Source organism: Melozone crissalis, unplaced genomic scaffold (genome assembly GCF_028551555.1).
Source record: "Melozone crissalis strain CALT ecotype California unplaced genomic scaffold, PUWL_Pcris_2 ptg000026l_1, whole genome shotgun sequence".
NCBI classification, from domain to species: Eukaryota; Metazoa; Chordata; class Aves; order Passeriformes; family Passerellidae; genus Melozone; species Melozone crissalis.
The window spans coordinates 5,164,739-5,181,210 of record NW_026535804.1 but is presented as its reverse complement, the minus strand read 5'-3'; the positions used below and the strand labels follow the sequence as shown (position 1 = coordinate 5,181,210).

Genomic DNA, 16,472 nt, shown 5'->3' with positions numbered 1-16,472 from the left:
TGCTGAGGGAAGGTAGGAAGCTTTGAAGCAATGGATGTCCCAGCTGGGAGATAAGGGGTCATGCCTTAAGGATATTGTCATAGAGATATATTAGGCTTCAGCACATGAGTTTTAGATTTCAGTGCAGGAAGCATACAGAGAAACTTATTTTCAACACCAATTTTACTCAGGAAAAGAATTTTGACTCTTGTCTATTTTAGAAGTCTTTATATCATAATTGCCTGCAAAATGCTTTTGTTTTGGCAATTGTGGCTTTGATCAAAGTGGAATGAAATTCAGTTTTTTGTCTTAATATAGAGCTGCAGTCACTCTTAGCAGAGAACAAAGTTCCCTGGGAGCACACTACAGCTGCATGAATGGAATGCTGATTGTGCTCCATTCTCCCTCAAGTACCTCTTGGAAACCCAGGAAGGAAAAGGGGGAAAAACGGAAATTTGCACTGTGAATGACCCACTCTGCAAGTGGCATTCTCACAGTGCCTTCCAGAACAGAAGAATTCATGCTGATTTCTCCATCTGAAGGCTAAATATTAGTTTCACTTAATGAGCTCCAATTTGCAATTGCAACATGTGTCCATCCAGGGAATCTTCCCAGTGCACATGGGATTCACTGACACTGCTGAACTTCATCACTGCTCCAGAGAAAGAATTACCCTGGAGTTCCACAGAACACCCAGGGAAGGGAGAACAACTGGCCAAAGGAAATTTTCAGAAGTACTCAGCACCTGAACACAAAGATGAGACCTCACACAAGAGCCAGGCTTGAAACAGTGATTTTTTTAAAAGAACACAGAACACTGCTGCCACACTGAGCAAAGTTTTCTCCAGAGAGTTTTCACTGACAGATGAGAATCTCTGGGTGTGGGTTCAAACCTCTGTTTGAGGACGCATTCTCTCAAGGGCTGGGTGCAAATAAAAGAGAGGGTCAAAGGAAAATCAAACACAACATATAATGTTTAGTCATTTCTTGGGTGTCTTAAATTCAAGCCTGGTGTATGCCAGGCTGTGCCTCGTTTCAGAAGAGCTGCTGGCACTGCTAAAATAAGATTATAGCACTTTTTTTTGTTGAGAATAAGCAACGTAGTGCTTCCACTCTAGCGAGCACAGAATTTGACACAAGTATTCCTCCCAGAAACACTTCATCAACTCATGCAATCACGGTTCAACCAAGAGGAAACAGTAACAAAACAGTAACAAAAAGCATCAAGCTTGCATTTACTGTTTATACTCCTCCCAGAATTTGGCTCATGGACTCCTCCACACACTTCACAAAATGCATGGACAGTTTTGATGGATCACCAGCAGGAATTTTACAAGTTTTAAAAATCAGTAACAGCAGCAACATGGCAGGGGGAGGATGTTCATCCAGTGCTCACATTCTGAACAAGTACAAGTGATAACCCACTGTTCTGACACAGTGTAAATAAATCAGATGGATTATTGCTCAGCTAAACTTCCAGTCTCTGAAAAGATTCTGTCTGGATGTTCCTTTTTATAAGCATTCTTCTCCTCTTAGTTGACTCTTAATTTTTAACTATTATTCTGTCCTAGTTGCATATTTACTATAGCCTCTTGCTTTCAAAAGAAAAGCTTTAACGAAAGGGAAGCCTTTATATTTGTTAAATATTATTTTTCAGATGTTATCCCCAAGACACAGAACAGCTTGAGAACTCTCAGTTAATACTAATAGTCAGAAGTGTTTCTAATTACACCAAGCAAAGCCTTGTGGACAATCCTGGTATCAGCATTTTGACTCAAAATATCCTTGAAGAAATAACTCAGGAAGAATTTTTGCCTTCAATTCAGCAGCAAGATAAAGATTTATCAGCTTAGCAAACAGCCAGGGAATTTCATTTAAGAAACTAATTTTGGCTGATTGATCTAAGAGCCAGTATAACTTCACTGAAGGCTAAAGTTACAGACACCATCAAATTTCACTGAGACCACCTGAAGCCCAGCTGTCAGAGCTACTGAAGTCATAAAAAACCTCACACAGATCACAGTTGGCTTCTTCACTGCTCAGCAGAATAACAGCTTTGCCTTGAAGTGCCTGCAGGAGCAAGACCTACATGTGTAACACTGGGGGCAGCCTTAGGAGTGAGATAAAAAGAAATGCAAGAATTCCCTGTAGAGTGATCTAATCCTTTTTTGCCCTGTGACTGCAAAGGATCACTTCTGTAAGGAACCCTGCACTCCAACCCACGTGATCTATCCAAATATTTACACTATGAGCACTATTAAAACTCTCTCTGAAGCCATTAAACATAGTATTTTCAGCAAGTGAAATCAAACAATTATTATTTAGATTACAGTTCACTTTTAACTGTTTTTATCAGGGAAAAGCTCCTTAATTGCTCTCTGTAACTCATAAGAGCCCCACAGCTGTGGTTTCAACTGAATATACTTTAAAATGTCAAATACCTACTTCTGCTCTGTTTTCTGAAAGGCAAGAAAAGGGAGGGAGAGAGAGAAAAAAAGGGAACCTAATTAAATTTCTTTCTTGCCATTACTATTTGGGAAGAAAGAAATCTATCACTATCACACCAATTAGCAACATGCACCCAAAAGGCTTTTTGTTCATCTCTCTGGCCTCCCTGCAAAGCTTTTTCTTCCCTTCCCTCAAAATGTTCCCAGTGTCCTTTCTCCCTTTTCATTCAGGCATATCCTTGCTTTCATGGCTTTCTCTGTGATCTCTAATCCTATAAACTCTGATGAAGACACAACATAACAATGTTTTAATCAGTGTACATGACATTTCCTCCTGTTCTAGAAGAGTCTGCCCCCAGTAATCAACTCCCAGCACACTTCAATCCTACTTTTGCACTAACTTCCAAATACATCTGTAAACACTGTCTAAACTTTGGCAGAAAAGGAGAGCACATTATGCTAAGAAAATACTCTAGGCAGAGAAGAAACCATTGAAACACACAGCTCTCATATTTTGCATTTTGTTTTCAGCTTTGTATGCTCTACAGTATCTATCAAACAAAGCCCAGCAAGAACTCAGCAACACAAGGAACTGTCAAGAAGGAAATTGCAGCAAAAATTAATACTTACAGCCATAATTAACTCAAAAGGGTGTTTATACACCCGCACGGGGGACTGGTACTTCTGCACCATGGCTGCAGTTTAGTGAGATCAACTCAAACCTGGAAAAGAAATTTTTAAAACCATCTGTCAGACGTAGGAAGCCATTTTCAATTTTCTCTTACAATTAGTCTGTGCGTGGTACCACGCTAGAAATCCACAGGAAATCCTTCACAATTCCCTGACAACCTTTTTTAAAACCCAACGGGGGCCCTGAAAAGCTTTATGTATATTTATATATATTTCTGTCAGAAATTACTTATCACTTCTTCCAAAGACAAGATAAAATTAGCACATTTTTAGTCCACTTTTAGTAACAAATCTTCAACATATTTTATGACTCTTTGTCAGGATGGTGACATTTCCTGTGCTGCTGCTGCTGCTGAGAACCAAACACTGACACATCCCAGCGACAGGCAGAGAAGCATTTCCCAGTCCCCCAGCGCTGTATGTGGGTTGCCCTGTTCAGAGCAAGGACTAGGGGGAAAAAAACAACAAGAAACACAGAAAGCACAAAAAGAGGTCTAAAAAAAAGTGTTAAAAGTGTTTGTTTGCAGAAAGAAGAAAATGGATTACAGATGGATCAATGGCATTCCTTGATCATCTCAAAAGAAAAAAAAAAAAATTAACCTTTTGAGGAAAACTTATAACTGGGGGAAAAAACTTCGAGAAAAATCCCACTGTGCAGCCAGAAAAGATTCACTGGCAACACGGAGAGGAATTACTCCAAAGGCTTCGTGCCTGCTCTACCCAGCAAAGCGCTTGACCCGAACCCTCTCGACTGCAATTACGTTTATTGAAAAACCCTGGCAGTAGCACTCGCATATGAATCGCGGGCTGCGAGCCAGCCTCATTTTAGCAAGAAATGAGTTTGCTACAGCAAGAAATGAGTTTGCTACAGCAAGAAATACGTTCACTACAGCAAGTTTGCTTGGCTTTTCTGTCCGGAAGCCGCTGCGGGAGCGCTCCCGGCCCCGGGGCTGGGGCAGCGCGGCTCGGCGGCTCCCGGCCCCGGCCCGAGCCAAGAACAACCCCCGAGCCACGGGAAAGTTCTCCGGCATCCCAGCCCCGAGAAGAATTTACCCATGACTACCCCGCAATTTTTCTTTTTAAAAATAAAAAAAAACCGCCTGAATCAGCACAAACAGCCGCAAACCCTCTCTTAATCCACGGACAAAAAGAGTTACACAACAAAGGAACTCCGCGGAACCGGGACATCCCGTGAGGGGACGGGATGGGGGGACACCGGTGACAGCCCTGAGCGCTCCCGGAGGGAGCCGGGACACCTGGGACAGCCCCGCAGCGATCGGGACACCCCGAGAGGAGAAGGGACACCGGTGACAGCCCTGAGCTCTCCCGGAGGGATGCAGGACACCCCGGGAGGGGACGGGATGGAGGGAGACCGGTGACAGCCCCGGGACAATCCGGGAGGGGACGGGACACCTTTGACAGCCCCGCATTGCCCCAGAGGGTTCCGGGACATTTCGGGAGGGGACGGGACACCTGTGACAGCCCCGCATTGCCCCGGGACACTCCGGGAGGGGACGGGACACCTATGACAGCCCCGCATTGCCCCAGGACACTCCGGGAGGGGACGGGACACCTGTGACAGCCCCGCGCTGCCCCAGAGGGACTCGGCCAGAGCCACCTGCCCGGGGCGGCCGGAGCACAGCGGCCGCGGCGCCGCCGTGACCCGCAAGACTGCGACCCCCGCCCCACCATCACCATCACCACCCGTACCCCACCACCATTATTACCGCCACCACCCCCCGTTCGCCACGGGCAGCGCCGACCGCTCCTCGGGGCGGGGAGCGGGTGGACAATGGGAAAGTTGCCGCGGGGCAGGGCGGCGGGGCTGGGGGACGCGGGGCTGGGAGACGCGGGCAGGGCGGGGGCCCCGGGAAGCTCGGCGCCGTGCTTACCGCTCGGAGCCGGCCGCGCTCTCCCCTCATGCCGCCGGGGCAGCGCCGTCCTGCGCGGGAGGGGCGCGCGCGCCGCCGCCCGTCGTTCGCGGTGCCGGGCGGGGGCGGGCCCGGCGCCTGCGCGGGGCTGCCGGGGGCGGGGACGGGCGGGGCGCATGCGCGGTGGGCGGCGCGGGGCGGCCGGCGGGCATGAGGGAGGAATGGTGCGCGTGGGGAGGGTTCGTAGGAGTCATGGAGCTTCAGCCTGCCGCGGGTGTAAGGGACAGCTTGCACTAGAGTAGGTTGGTTCGAACGCTGTCCGGCTTGGCCTTGAGCACTGCCAGAGGCACATCCGCTCCGTTCCACTACCTTGCCACCTTCACAAAGGAGAATTTGTTCCAAATTTCTAATCACCGGATCAGTTAGGATGGAAAAGACCCTTGAGATCACCGAGTCCAACCTATGACCTGACACCCCCTTGCCAACTAGACCATGGCACTGAGTGCCACTTCCAGTCCTTTCCTAAACACCTCCAGGACTGATGAATAAACAAATCTAAACCTCTCTCTGTCAGTGTGAAGCCATTCACCCTTGTCCTGCCCTGGTAAATACTCTTGCCCCATCTTTCTTGCAGGCTCCCTTCAGGAACAGCAGGGAGCTGAGTCAGGGTAGGTTTAGTTTGGATATGAGGAACAGTTTTTCACCAAAAGAGTGGCTGAGCACTGAACAGGCTCCTCAGGGAGGGGGTCACAACACTGAGCCTTTCTGAGCTCAAGGAGCATTTGGACAATGCTCTCACATGGTGGGATTCTTGGGGTGTCCTGTGCAGGGCTAGGAGTTGGACTCCATAATCCTGGTGGGTCCCTTCCAGCTCAGCAGGTTCTGTGATTATGTGATTCTGTGATTCTGTGATTCTGTAATTCTATTCTGCAATTAGCTCATCCTGAAGTCTTCTCCAAGCTGAACTATCCCAATTCTCCCAGCCTTTCCTCATATCAGAACTGCTCCAACCCTCCAATCATCATGGTCCAATCATCCCAGCTCCATGTCCTGTGCAGGATGCCCAGAGTATTCCAAGTGGGGTCTCACCTGAGTGGAGCAGAGGGGCAGAGTGCCCCCCAAATCTCAGGATCTTTTGCTGGTCGCCGCGACCCCAAGAAATGTTAAACGCCTCTTTTCCCAGCCCAAGCTCTTGAAGAATGAGTCGGAGCTGTTCAGTTTTTGGTCTCAATGTTGTTTATTGTGTCTTATTTATAAAAAAATTTTCTCCTGCCCTGCTGAGATCCATCCAGCAGGACAGTTCCAGGCACTCTGTCTGCCCCAGGGTGGTGTTATGTCTTTATACTAAAAACTACATATACAATGTTTGTAATTACTTTCCAATACCTATCACCTATGTTAGACAGTGAGCTTCTACTCTAAACCAATCCAAAAGTGCCAACATCACAGCAGAAGATGGAGGCCAAGGAGAAGAAGGAGAAAGGCTGGACATGCCCAGTTCCTTCCATCTTGCCCCCTGAAGCCCCATTTTAGAAACCCCAAAATCTACTTTTTCACCTTGTGATAAATTCACCATCATTCTACTAAATTTGTCATGGCTTGCTGATCTTCATATAAGGTTGGTAATTTGCTCCGCAGGTCAAAATCAAAACCACAGGCATCCTGGGCTCTGTGGCAGGGTCTCTGAGCCCCCTGTCCTGGACAGCCAGAGGGATGTTCTGGATTCCCATACCCAAACACAGAGAGTCACAGGCACACACCGTGGGTGCAGGAGGGCATGGACAGTGGGACATGGCACCTCCTGCAGGTACCTCCCCTGCCCTCAGCCCCTTGAGCATCCTGTGGTCCCACACCTCTTGTGGCTCCCTCAGGGCAGGGCTCTGGGGGCTTCTGGCAGAAAAGGAGAGCACATTATGTTAAGAAAAATTTGGGGTTGTGTTTCAGGCACCATCAGGGGCAAGGTCAGCTTAGGGTGATGGCACAGCACACTGCTCCAGGGCCGTGGGGCAGTGGGAGTGCAGGGACCCACCTCAGTCACTGCTGGAGCATCTTACCACCTCTTCTTAATCAGCCAGCATTCACCCAGCTCAGGGTATTTGCAGTCTGGGACACCTCAAAGAGCTCAATCTCACACCATGAGTGGTTTAGCTGTGATGTACTAAAAGCAAGAAGTACAATTGTGCTTTTTACAGTACCAGAGTATCACAAAGAGTGTTAAAATAAGGACTTGAAAGTTAGGAACTCGTGTCTCTGCTCCCTTCAGCAGCACTACTGAGACATGTTGTTTACCCACAACATCTTTTATTAATGGCTCACTCCCTTAGAATATAAATCTACTAGAATTCAGAGTCATATCCTGACATTTTGATGCAATTCTTTCCCTAGGAAAACTGAATTTGTGGTTACCACAAATGAGGGATTAAGCTGCCATTCTTTCTTATACAGACCTTGTGTCTTTTAAAGTTAGTCAAGCATAGCCCCTTGTCTGATCTGAACTAGTCCTTACAAGAAGTTGTTTCATGTTGAGAAATTGTTCCTCTGAATCTCATTTCTGTTGTGGCACTTGGCCAGCTGCCTTCACGTAGCTGGAATTAACGAGTTAACTGTAATTAGATTTAGTTATCTGATTGATATTCCATGCCATTATGCCTGCAACATCCTTTTCCTGCTCTGAAAGCCTGAGATATAATCCTACTGGTATAGCAGGGCGAGGAATTTACGCCTACTCAGATTCCTTTTTGTTCATAACATTTCCCTCTTTAGATTCAATGTTTTAATTCTTACTGACTGCCTCTATTCTACTTCACCAAATGGCCAGGTAACCAGAAAAGCTTTATTTGGACCTTTAAAGGTATTTGGAGTTTATTGATAAGAGTGAAAATCCATAATTTAATGTCTAAATCAATCTTAGTCTCAGTTGTTTTCTGCAGAAACAACAATCTTAGCAAGATAGACAAAGAAGAGGAAAGTAACATAAGTTTACGTTTTTCTGCTGTTGTTTATTTTCCTGTCACATCTTCTCTTATGGAAGCTCCAGCCACGCATCGTTAGGAGGAATATAATGAATAAATGTGTGGGTGAAATGTTTCAGGAAAGCTGTGAGGCATGCTGGAGACTGAAGCCCAGAGGACACAGGCTGAAAGTGCAAACCATTCCATATTTTCAGAAAATTAGGAACCCAGGCTGCTAGATATGAAGGGAAGTTTGGCCTGAGGGAGGTTATGCAAGGGCGGTCACTTCCCCCCATCCGAGCACTTTCCCTGGGCTGCATTCCTTCACGTTGTGAACTTTAGTTACACAACTCTGAGCAGCTGTTATCTTGATTCAGGCAATATTGCCATGGAAATTAATGACAACTATTGGTAGTCCATCCTTTACTATTAATAATAACTAACTGAAAGTGTGGTTGTTGTGAGCAGTGCAGGGCTAATACATATGAGAAAATATTCAAAATGCCTCTCAGCCGTGCTGGAATGCAGCTCAAGCTCCTGGAATTTCAGCAGGCAGGAACTTGCTCTGGTTTCTTTTGTTTGCATCCTAGGCAGTGAAGAAAAGTGAAGCCATCCTGATTTCTTACTGTCCATCAAGTCTTATCTTCAGAGCTGCTGTATTAAAGAGAGGAGATTGTCAGCAGCTCATGACAAGAGAGAATGTGTTCACTCAAGGTCTTGCTGCTAAGCTGTACATTTATTAAAATAAGTGGAAAAGGGATGAGAGTTTGGGTTCAGACACACTGAAGTGCTTCAAGAGCCATTCCCTCACAAATCAGTCCTGTCTGAGTCAGTGGAATTTTTTATGTACTACTGGCTGCATTGAAATAAATACCTGCTTCCTAAACCTTCAAAGCCATGGAAATGGTCCCAAATGATAACACTGCCAGCATGATGGAAATAATAATAAGCATGATGAGTGACAAACAGTTAATGGAACAGAGTTGTGCCCTGGGGACATTGATTCTGGTTTGCACAGGGTTTTTATTTAATGCATCACGGGTATTTCACTAGGTGTCACCGTTTTTGCTTTCCCTTGTCAGTCTAGGAAGAGACAAACTGGTAAAGCTGGGTGTGAGGATGTGTGAACTCCTTCACCCCTCTTCCCTTAAAATTAACTGTGACCCCCAGGTTCAGCCCTCCAGACACAGACCTGCATGTGCCCATCCATTACAGTTGTACATATTTTTGTAAGCTCCCTGGACAGCCCATGCTGGGAAACAGAGAACAGCAGGAAAAATTTCTCCACTTATCTCTGGAGATCCTAAAGCCTTTTATAACGGCAGGGAAGACACTAATAATCCCGAAATGCAGTATAAATGCTGAGGTTCACAAAATGCCACAGGATAAGTCTCACAGTAAGTCAGTATGAGAAAGGAGAGCAGAGCTCCTCACTTCCTGGGTGGTTCCCTTATTTCCAGGTATTCCTGCCTTTTAGCTCTGCAGTAGTTTTCCACTACTCACCAGATTGGGATAAGGGTAAAATATCTCCAGACTGGCCTGTGTTCAGAGAGGGGATGTTAATGTACAATACCTAGAGGGTTTTACATTCCATGATGAGATTTTTATTCAGGATTAAAGCAGCCTTAGTTTACTGTAGTTTATTGCACCATAAGTGAAGGTGTATTAACTTCATACCACTATTTGATTTATCTGAGCTTACCCGTAGAAAAGCCTTAAATGACCTTGTAGACTGGAGCCCTTTATTTCTTGATGCCACAAACAGGCAGAAACATGTTTTTTCCTGTCTTCTCAAGTGACTGGTAGGAAAATTGAATTGTAGCCTGGGAGCTGGCCAGGGACACCAGCTGCCAGTGCTTGGAGTCTAGCAGCTGACATCAGAGCCCCGGCCCCATTGACAGCAAAGGTTACGCAGACAAACATTAGCAAATAGGAGCAAGTCCTGATTCATAAAATAGATGAGTTGGGATGAGCATGGCACATGTCCCAGCCCTTATTCCCAGCTCTCCCTGCAAAGCCTGGACCCATCCAAGGCTCCCTGCCTCGAGTCTGTGCTGCTCAGGAGCCGTGCAATGCTGAAACAAAAGTGAGCAGGTGGTGCAGGGGGGGCTGCTCGTACAGAGATAATGAAATATGAGGAGCTGTGCATTGGGATGCTGGGTGAGGAATCAGATCCAACATTTATTGCAATACCTGTGTTGGATGTTTGTAACACTGAAAAGCCTCATAGCACTGTTTTCTTGGGGGGCTGTGAGGAGCTGGGGGCTCCCACTGGGTTATTTTATCCCTTAGACATCATGTTAAAGAGAACAGTTTAAAGAGAACTCCATAACCTTTTTTCTAGTAAAGAAAATAAAGGTATAGGGAATACAGGGAAAAACACTTGGATAATAATTAATTTGCTGAGGTATTTTATTGATGCTAACGATGTCAAGCTCATAATACAGGGAGCTGGAGTTGTGAGTGAGGAGGGGTTCACTGGGCTGTTGAGGATGCCTGACTTTTCTACTTTTGCCTTTGCAAACAGCCCTTGTGTCCATGTGCCTGGGAGCTGCCTGGTACCTGCCTTCCAGGGAAGATCCTGTTTCCAGTTGTCTCTTTAAATGACTTAAAGCACTGCCAGCATCTGATCACTCATTTCTTAGAAAAATAGGAGTCTCAGCCAAAGGCTCACAGAAACGATGAGTAAATTTCCTATAAAAATAAAAACAAAAGCTGTTTACCATCCCTCCTTCTAATGAGTCTGACAGTACAAATACTCTCAGCTGCTTCAACAAGCACTGAATCAAGCTGCTGGGTCATTCACCAGGTAGAAACTTTGTCCCTATTTGCCTCTAACATGTTGACAATTATTTTTTTTTAATAAAAGAGGAGTAATAAGAAACACTTGCTATTAAAAGTATTGCACAAATCCATCTTCTTTTAAAGGACACACTGACTCCCCTAGAGCTGGCTCCTGTGGGCAAACACAGCACCTTTCAGTGGAGCTCTGTCAGGACAAGTTGTCTTTGTGGCTGCTGCTCCTCCAGCACCACAGTGCCTGTGTCTGTACAACTTATTCCTGTGCCTGGAGGAAAACGAGGCATTATGAGGCACTTGCACACCAAAATAACTACCAGTATTGCTATTTTAGGGTTTATTTTTTAACTTGCAGTCTGTGGATCAGGCCTGTGCTGGCAGCCTTCGTCCATGTGAGTCTCAGAAGTTAAGAAACACAAGTTTGGTGATGCTGTTTGCAGACCCCAGAAATGCTGCTTATCGTCTCTGATCAGCATCATGCTTTGCATGAATTCCGGTCCTGTATCCAAGGCAATCTCATTATTTGCTGTACACGCTCGATCTGCTGGCTAATTTCTTTCTCCTTCTCACGGGGGAGGAACCTTTCTGTGCTCCACAGGCATGCCTGTGTTTGGGAGATTAAAGAAAGCAGGCACGACACATGAAGAATGTCACCCCATGGCGGCGGCAGCAGCCTGAATGGGAGCACAATTCCGAGCAGATGTTCCTTGCAATTGAATTGTCTGTGTCAGTGACTGAGAGCTCAGCACTCTGGAGGGGTGTGAGGCAGAGGGCACTGGCTGCAGCTGAGGAGCTGGCACAGAGCAGGCAGCAGCTCTGCTCATTCTGACATTCTGCAGCATTCATCAGTCTCGGCCTCGAGCACCGCTGGCTGCCTGTCCTGGAATTAATTTGGCTAATGTAGCGCGTGATGGAAAGCCACGTCTGCAATCTCTTTGCCAGGCAGGGCTGGATGGATTGATAGCATCCTCTGTCCCTGGTTAAGAGAGCTCACAGCAGAGCTCCACTGAAAGGACACCCTCTGAGAGAGTGGCTCCATCCCCCAGAGAAGGTGTTTAACACCTCCTGGCTCTGATGTTTGTCACAGGGAGCCTGAGGAGACAGGGAAGAGGTGGCACTGTCACAGCTGTGGCCCCCGTGCAAGTGGGAGGTGTCAGAGTTTTTTCCGAGGGCAGGTTTCGGTATCAGTCTCCAAATAACTTGTTTTGACAAAGGGGATGGTCTCCAGCACAGGATGCCTATTTGCAGTCATGGTTACAAGCTGCTGGCTACAGGCTAATGTGTGGCCACTAAGTATTTAATTGTCTAATGAACAGCTGTTTGATTTGCTTTTGGTCACAATCAGGCTGAGTCTGAATTAAACAAGAGCCCAGTGATGGAAAGGACTGAAATGCTCCCAGACAGCTCCCTGGACAGAGACTGGAAATGAGCCCAGTGCTTTCCTTGTGCCCCATCCCCAACACCCCTCCATGCACACAGGCCCTTGTGGGCCTTTGCTGCACCACTTCTGTGGGGAGCAAGGAAAGTGAGTGTTATGAAGCACCCAGGAGGAGGCAAGAGGCAGGTGAATATGGCAGTGGTGGGAGATGGGGCAGAACCAGCCCAGCAGAGGCTCCAGAGAAGCAGAGGACAAATCTGCCCAGCAGTTCGCCCAGAGACAACATCCAGCTTGGAAAGCAGATGAGGGTGCGCAATAGACAGGATGATGTGAAAGGGACACCATCACCTGTCCATCAGAGCCCCAGGTAAATTAATTTTGTGTAACAGTAGCAGGAAAGGACTTTTTGAGGGAGGCTGAGCACCCCTTTAGCAGCAACCACTCAGTGAGATGCCCTGGGTGACCAGCTGTGTGCTTCCCCTCCCCACCACTGCCCTGGCACGTTCAGGGACACAGAGAGCAGGAGCTGATTGCAATAAACTCATTAGCACATGGATGTGAGCCACAACACGGCACTGTGCAAACTAACCCAGAAGGACGTTTGCAATGTGGGCAAGTTAATTACCAAAAATAACCCCCAACCCACCCTGGCTGCTGCGCTTTGCCATGGGAACAATATTGTGCATGTGATCACATTCAGCAGGACACAAGCAGCCTGAGGGTCTTTTTACATTTGGCTTGAAAAGGCTAAAAATAGACCCCAAACCACATTCCTTTTTTGCATTGCCATCTCCTCTGCCTCTTCCTATTCACTGGCACTTTTACATGCAAAGCAGGATTTGGGATCCAAGGCCCCATAATTAGACTCCAGCCTGGCAGCTGCAAGTGGAACAGCTGGAGGTGTTATTTTTATGGGTTATTAATTGACTCCATGAAAGCCCAGCAAACAGAGAGCCGGGGACTGCAGTCCACAGCCACATGACAAGGTCTTAGTGACAGGAAAAGATAAAATAAAAGAGAGAACACACAATCCTAAAGCCGATTAGTTATAGCAATTTCTCCAAAGCTAAATATAGGGAAAAAATCCTCTCCCATCTTCAGCTCCGTTGGCGGAGATGAGAAAGCACAAGGAAGGAGATAGACAGAAATTTCATTTTTTACATAAACCCTCACGGGTTGCAGAGAGAAACTGCTGCTCTGGTGACACTCCCAACACTTAAATCCAGCTGTCCCTGGCAGCTGCCCCCTGAGCAGCCCTTTGCTCAGCACTCCCAAGTGCAGCTGCCCTGTCAGAACCCAGGATATTGCTCTGGCTGCCCTGGATGCCTCGAGCCCCTGGCAGGGGGCTCAGAGACCTTGTCATAAAGCCAAAGATACCTGTGCTTTTGATTTTAACCCATGGAGAAAATGACCAACTTTATGTGAAGATTTACAAGCCATGAGAGTTTAAGTAGAATGATAGTTACTTTGTCACAAGGTAGAAAAGTAGAATTTTGGGGTTTTTAGAATGGGGGTTCAGAAGCCAAGATGGAGGGATTTCAGTGTGTCTTGTCCTTCTTCTTTCTTCTTCTTAGCCTCCATCTTCTGTGTGATGGTGGCACTTTTGGATTGGTGTAGAGTAGAAACCAACTGTCTAGCATAGGTGATAGGTATTGGAAAATTATTGTAAATAATGTACATGTAGTTTTGAGTATAAAAAGATAACACCACCCTGAAGGCGGTCAGTGGACAGACCTCAGCAGGTCAGAGAAAGAATGTTATAGACAACAGAAAATAAAAAACCTTGAAAACCACATTGAGGAATCCTGACTCCTTCTTCAATTGCGGGGCTGGGAAAAAGAGACTTTCCAACACCTCGGGGTCATCTCGACCACAGAGACTCCGAGACTGTCCTTGCTGCAGCCTCGCTGTGCTGGGCAGGGGAATGACACAGGGGAGCTCCCCAGCCATCCCAGTGCCCAGTCATGGCCAGGCTGGCACAGCCCTGGCGCCACTCTGCCCGGCACAGGGTGAGCCTGCAGAGCCACCCCCTCCCAGGGGCCGAACCACCCACGCTGCCCCAAACAAAGCAGGACAGAGCCAGGACACTTCTTGCCTCCAATCTCCTTCCTCCCTGCCCTTCCTGCAGCTGGGGACAGCTGAAGCCACCTGGGGCCACAAGAGATACCCCTCATCAAGAGCTGCACTAAGGAAAGGCTCTGGGTGCTGACAGCACGAGGGGATGGGATTGGGTCATCACCTCTGCAAAACCTATTGTACGCCTAAGACCCCAGGGAAATAAATCTAACAGGCAGCTCCAGCAGAGGTGCTGAGAAGCTGGGAAACTGGCAGAGCATTTCAGATTTACAGGAAATTAATTTAGCCCTAGTCTGGATGCTGACAGCCAGCAAGGTACTCACCCCATATTGCTGGCCCAAGCTGTGGGGTCTTTGTCAGACCTCAGGTTTAACTTCTGAAAATAAATCACTGCTGTACAGCAGAGGTGAAGCAGCACCTCTCCCAGAGCAGAGGACAGCCAGGATCCTGGCATTTAGCATCCCTAAAGGGGAAGGGAAGGCAGAGGAAGGGCTGCTGCTGCTGCTTGGGGGCAAAAACTCAGCCCAAGAAAGCCCCTTCCTCATCAGGAGGCAGGACAGTCCCATGTTCCACAGCTCCAAGACAGGGATTTCTTCCCACTTTCATCACCCTCACAGCAAGAGAAGCACAAACCCCCGCTCCAGATGTGTCTTCACAATGTTCAGTCATAGACATTGGTTAGAAGAGGGAGATATTTCTCTCCAACCTCCACCCTTGACATTAGACACCCCTCTGGGTGGGTTTGGGGTATTTCCAGTCCCTCCCATATTCCAGCTGCACAGGAGACAGCTGAGGGAAACTCACGTTTTGCAATCTCACCCTCTGGAGAACATTTCTGTGATGACCAATTCTCTTAGACATCCCTTCAACACAAGCATGCCCTCCTGGCCCAGACCCCCCCCTGGGCTTGCTGCCAGTGCTGTTTTCCATGCCAGCCTGGCAGTGCTGGGACTGTCCTTGGGCAGGAAAGCTCCTCTTCAAAAGCCAGCTCTGCCTCGTGCTGTGAACTGGGAAGAGCTGTCAGAGCTCCTGCTGGGTGCCAGCACTTCATTCCTGTAGGATGGGCTCGGGGTTAGGCCTTTATGTGCAGCACAGCCTCCCCAACCCCCCCAAACACAGCAAGGCCTTGGGGCTTCCAAAACTTGGGTTTCATACTGTGATGGAGCCTTTCCCCAGGCTGGGGGTCCCCCAGGAGCAGAAGTGCCAGGGGCAGGGGGACAACCCCAAAATAGGGTTCCCGTGGGGCAGGCAGGGCTGGGTATCCAACCTCAGGGACACAGGGACCTTCCCCTCACCCAGTGCTTCAGCCCAACCAGGCCACACAGGAGCTGAACCCCACTGCAGGAGAGAAACCAAACATGCCACAGAGCTGTGGCTCTGCCCTGTGCCCCTGTGGTGCTGCACAGAGCCCCTCTCCACCCCCTTTAACCCTGCAGGTGGGCTGCAAGCACAGCAAGGGAGCTCAGCATCCCCTGTGGGACCCTGTCAGGCCTGGGGCACTGCATGTTGCTCCTGCATCCACAGGTGTGGCAGTCCCACCTCTCTCCAGGCTATTTTCCTCAGTCTGTGCCATCTGTGCCACCATCACACCTCTCCACAGGATCCAAAGCCGTGCTTGCACAGGGACAGACAGCACTTGGGGACAGCAGGAGGAGAGGAGGCTTTTTCCAGGGGGTGTCACAACCACAGGTGACAGTGCTGGAGAGCAGAGAGCTGCTGGCAGCTGCCAGGGTTGTGAAAGTCTTTGGCCTTCATGGCGTGGGATGGGGATTTGGGAGCAAAGCACATCAAGTGAGCTGGAGACAGTGACATTTTCCTTCCCAGCTGCTCCATCCGTGCCCACGCAGCCAGTGGGATGACTCTGTGCAACTAATGATGCAATGTGATTGGTAAACAAATCATGCATTTGCACCAGGAAACAAAAAATAAAGAGGAAGAGGAGAGAAAAGAAAGAAAACAAGTCACATTCTGGGCTGGCAGCAGGCAGCAGTGAGCTCTTTAAAAATCTGCTGAGGAAGGCACTTGCACAGCACATGGTTTGGGCAGATCAATGAAGCTGCAAAGCAGCCTGGCAGGCACACAAATCCACTTTCTAATGAAATTTACAGCAAGTGGAATTTAGGTCACTACTCGGAAGCATTCAGTTTATTCCAGGCAGCTTTTAAAATATTTAAGAAATAGCTGTCAAATTAAGCCTGCTCACCTCTGACTGCGAGGTCCAACTTGGAGCCATGGCAGATTTCTTAGCTATGGCTTAAAAATATATATTTTTTAAGCTTTC

The 16,472-nt window shown here is 47.8% G+C and overlaps 1 protein-coding gene across 1 annotated transcript in view; it reads right to left on the bottom strand.

The window, feature by feature from the left end:
- SEC14L1 (SEC14 like lipid binding 1) overlaps positions 1–5,094 on the bottom strand; it is a 42,924-nt gene extending 37,830 nt beyond the window's left edge. The window contains exons 1-2 of the mRNA XM_054278798.1: positions 5,009–5,094; positions 3,057–3,148 (exon numbers count right to left, since the gene is read on the bottom strand). Coding sequence (XP_054134773.1) covers positions 3,057–3,119 — 63 coding nt within the window. The 5' untranslated portion in view covers positions 3,120–3,148; positions 5,009–5,094. The remainder of the gene's footprint in view (positions 1–3,056; positions 3,149–5,008) is intronic.
- Positions 5,095–16,472: the final 11,378 nt, after the last annotated feature.